The sequence below is a fragment of the Cebus imitator genome, unplaced genomic scaffold (genome assembly GCF_001604975.1).
Source record: "Cebus imitator isolate Cc_AM_T3 unplaced genomic scaffold, Cebus_imitator-1.0 Scaffold427, whole genome shotgun sequence".
Lineage (NCBI taxonomy): Eukaryota > Metazoa > Chordata > Mammalia > Primates > Cebidae > Cebus > Cebus imitator.
Window position 1 is genome coordinate 460,914 of NW_016107742.1, and position 4,059 is coordinate 464,972.

At 51.6% G+C, this 4,059-nt stretch overlaps 2 protein-coding genes across 2 annotated transcripts in view; both read left to right on the forward strand.

Moving 5' to 3' along the window:
* LAMTOR2 (late endosomal/lysosomal adaptor, MAPK and MTOR activator 2) overlaps positions 1 to 1,289 on the forward strand; it is a 5,216-nt gene extending 3,927 nt beyond the window's left edge. Inside the window, exons 3-4 of the mRNA XM_017509983.2 lie at positions 761 to 850; positions 1,097 to 1,289. Of these exons, the coding sequence (XP_017365472.1) occupies positions 761 to 850; positions 1,097 to 1,153 (147 nt within the window). The 3' untranslated portion in view covers positions 1,154 to 1,289. The remainder of the gene's footprint in view (positions 1 to 760; positions 851 to 1,096) is intronic.
* Positions 1,290 to 3,030: 1,741 nt separating this feature from the next.
* RAB25 (RAB25, member RAS oncogene family) overlaps positions 3,031 to 4,059 on the forward strand; it is a 10,409-nt gene continuing 9,380 nt past the window's right edge. The window contains exon 1 of the mRNA XM_017509932.2: positions 3,031 to 3,331. Within this exon, the coding sequence (XP_017365421.2) occupies positions 3,289 to 3,331 (43 nt within the window). The 5' untranslated portion in view covers positions 3,031 to 3,288. The remainder of the gene's footprint in view (positions 3,332 to 4,059) is intronic.

Genomic DNA, 4,059 nt, shown 5'->3' on the forward strand with positions numbered 1-4,059 from the left:
AAAAAAAAAAAAAAAAAGAGAGCTCAACACACACATATATCCATTGAAACAAAAGTTTCATAGCAACAGTACTTTTCCAGCTCGGTGCAGTGGCTCACGCCTATAATCCCAGTACTTTGGGAGGCTGAGGCGGGCAGATCACCTGAGGTCAGAAGTTCGAGACCAGTCTGGCCAACATGGTGAAACCCTGTCTTTAAAAGAAAAAAAAAGAGAAACAGTACTTTTCCTACTACATGTAATAATATACTTCATTTCTTCTTTTTTGTTTTTTAACGCTGATCAACCTTCTTAATTTATCTCCTAACTGTGGGGTCAAACCTGCAGTTTGAAAAACATTACCATGGGAAAAGAGAAGAAATATCAGTTGGGTTACTGCTCCCGTGCCCCTCTCAGTGTCTGTGGGGTGAGCTCATAGTAATAACATCACTCATTTGGACAACTGTTGGCAGATATAAAATTTCATGTTTATTGGCGCCCTCACCAACTGGGATGAGGCAGGGGTTACAGAAAGAGAAACTGAGTTTCTGAAAGACTTAAGTTTCCCAGAGTAACATGGTTAGTAGATGGCTATGCTGAGGTTGGAACCTGGGCTCAGAACCCCATGTCCAGGGCTGTGGCCAAAAGCTTTTCTGCTGAACCTCCTGCTGTGTCCAGGGCATGGGAAAAAATATAGTCTCTCTGGGGCCAGAGAAACCTTTGGGGAAGGAGGGTACAAGGGTGCCAAGCAGAACATCACATCCCATCCTATCACCCCCACCAGGAGGGACGTGTAGCCATCACCCGAGTGGCCAACCTTCTGCTGTGTATGTATGCCAAGGAGACCGTGGGCTTTGGAATGCTCAAGGCCAAGGTGTGTATATGCCCATCCCCCACAGCCCTGGGCCCAGCCTTTGTGCTCCCTCACTGTGTCCGCTCCCACCAGGACCCTGTTTTTAGAGGCTTCGTGTCTACTCAGTCCATTTCTGGTATGGGCCAGCTCCCAAGAGCAGGTGGGGGTTGGGGCTGGTTGCTCCCTATGGCACTGGGAGCAGACCTGGATTTGGGATTCCCAGGGGCTGGCCATGTGCGGGACTGATTTCTGTTCTCCCTCTTGTAGGCCCAGGCTTTGGTGCAGTACCTGGAGGAGCCTCTCACCCAAGTTGCAGCATCTTAGTGGCATTGGTGGAAGCTGGGGTCAGAAAAGAAAAATGACCATTTGGAGGGGCGGGGCCTCCTAGAAGAACCTTCTGGGACAATGCCGGGAGGATGGGACTTTGTTTTTCTAAGAATAAACTTCAACTCCTGTCATGTGTCTTGGCTGCTTTCTTGGTTGGGAGGAATCAGAGAAGATAGGGAGAAGCAGGCATTGCTTCTAGGATTCCTCGTGTTCTGCAAGGATGGACTTCTGCCCGCCCCTTCACCATGACCTCCCATGATCAAATGGTTCTTGGCCTTACGCCATACCTAGACCCTGCCTCTCAGAACAGCGTCTTACCCACCTCATTGGCGAAACTGTGGGAGTGGGCTCAGAGGAGCAAGGGTCTGCTGGGGTTGTGTTGCCCAGAGAATATAAAGGCCCTGGGAAGTCACTGTTTTATTCCAGGTTTTGCGGGTGGGTGTCTTGTCTTTTTTTTTTTTTTTGAGAGGGTCTCCCTCTGTTGCCCAGTCTGTAATGCAGTGACACACAAAATCTCAGCTCACTGCAGGCTCAACATCCTGGCTCAAGCAATTCTACCTCAGCCTCCTGAGTTGCTGGGACTATAGGCACACACCATCGTGCTAGATAATTTTAGGGGGTTTTGTGTGTGTGTGTTTGGGTTTGGGTTCTTTTTTTTTTTGCAGCGATGAGGTCCCAATATGTTGCTCAGGCTGGTCTCCAACTGGGCTCAAACCATCCTCCTGCCTCCCGGAGTGCTGGGCTTGTACCACTGCGACTGCCCAGTGAGTGCCTTTTCTATTCGTGGTATTCAGAGGGTACCCCAATAGCCTAGAATGAGCCATTCCTTTCCTCTTCCTCCAGGTGTTCATGTGCTTACACAGACCCTCCCCAGATCCTGAGGCCCTCTGTAGACATGATGCCTTTGCTGTGAGGCCTCAGGTGCTGTACAGGGACTAGAAGTAATCCAGACCTCCCAAAGGCCTTCATCTCCAGATCCTGCTCCTACACTCAGACCACTCACCCCAGCTGTCTGGGGTTCTGCCCAGGTTCTCCCCCTACCCAGTGTCCTTAAAGCAGGTATGTATAGGGAGCTACCAGCCCCCTTCCCCAGTGCCATAGAAAGGAACCCATCCCAAAGAAGTGGGTAGGTTTCGAGTCCCAGCTCCACCCAAGATGAGAAACACTGCCCATCCCAGGCCCTGGGCTGTTAAGGAGGGGCAGAAGTTACTGTGGCCATGATGCAGCTCCCACAACTCTGCATTGCAGCCGAGTGACTGGTGTTCTGTCACCCCTAGTCCAATGTCCCTTACTCTGGTTCTCCCAGTGTACCCCCTGACCCGGAGCTCTGAAGAAAAAGCAAGCCAAGTGGGTTTCTTTTTTCTTTTTTTTTTTTTTGAGATGGAGTCTCACTCTGTTGTCCAGGCTGGAGTGCAATGGCATGATCTTGGCTCACTGCAGCCTCTGCCTCCCGGGTTCAAACGATTCTCCTACCTCAGCCTCCCAAGTAGCTGGGATTACAGGCACCCACCACCACACCTGGCTAATTTTTGTATTTTTAGTAGAGACTGGGTTTTACCATGTTTGCCAGGCTGGTCTCAAACCCCTGACCTCAGGCCTCCCAAAGTGCTGTGATTACAGGCGTGAGCCCCCTCGCCTGGCTTCCAGTGGGTTTCTGAGGGGCTATTTGTTGCTCATTAGTTGTGGGGCCTGCCCTCACCACAGATTCCAGGAGCCCAGCAATGCACTCAGCCCTCAGTGGGCTGTCTCTGAAGGTCCTGTCCCTGTTTCTCGCTTCCAGCTTGCGGGAGCCCAGGCTGAGAGCAGACACCCAACCTGCCGAACCTGTCTGACGTCATCGTCTCTCCACCCACCTGGGCCCCAGGTCTCCAGCCGCCCAGCTCTTCCTGTTCTCAGCTTCCGTCCTCTCAGCTTCCTTACAGCACCCCCACCTGCCAGAGCTGATCTTCCCTAGGCCCTGCCTAACCTTGAGTTTGCCCCCAATCCCCCTGGCTGCAAACGTCTCCTTACCGCCAATGAGAGGAGGGGCAGGCCCAGAACTTTTGAGAGCTGAGGGTTGAAGGCATTGAGCCAACACACAGACTTGTCACCTCTGACCCCGAAGACACCTCTACCCTCCATGCGGAGCCAAGATGGGGAATGGAAAAGAGGAAGATTATAACTTTGTCTTCAAGGGTGAGTTGGGGTTCCTGAAGCAAGAGGAAGCCCGAGAGACCCAGAAAGAGATTGTTAGAGCCGGAAAGGCCCCCCTCCTGTTTTATATCTACCAGATAGATATATTTCTCCTCATTCCTTCAGAAAGAAAGCGGCAGGGGGTCGGGGAGGATCTGGTTGCAGGGGCAAAAGTCAGGGAGCTTCTGAGTATGCCTTACTCTGATAAATGATGATGTTTATCCCACCTTAAGAGAGCTGAGTTAGGCTCCTCTGTCCCGTTCCTAATAGAAACCCAAATACCTGGTGTTAGCCAGTGCAGCACAAGAGATGGAGCTCAGACTTCAGAAAGGACTTCCCTCTTGAGAAGAAAGGGAAACCAGCAGACAAGAGGAAAAAAGTCATTTTTTCTGGGCAGGTGTACAGGGAAGGACAGAAAGGAGAGACCTAGCCCTTTATAGGGTGGGGTAAAACATGCATAGGGAAGACAGAAAATATCATGAGTCTGATAGAATCCAGAGGACTCGGCCGGGCGCGGTGGCTCAAGCCTGTAATCCCAGCACTTTGGGAGGCCGAGGCGGGTGGATCACGAGGTCAAGAGATCGAGACCATCCTGGTCAACGTGGTGAAACCCTGTCTCCACTAAAACTACAAAAAATCAGCTGGGCATGGTGGCACGTGCCTGTAATCCCAGCTACTCAGGAGGCTGAGGCAGGAGAATTGCCTGAACCCGGGAGGTGGAGGTTGCGGTG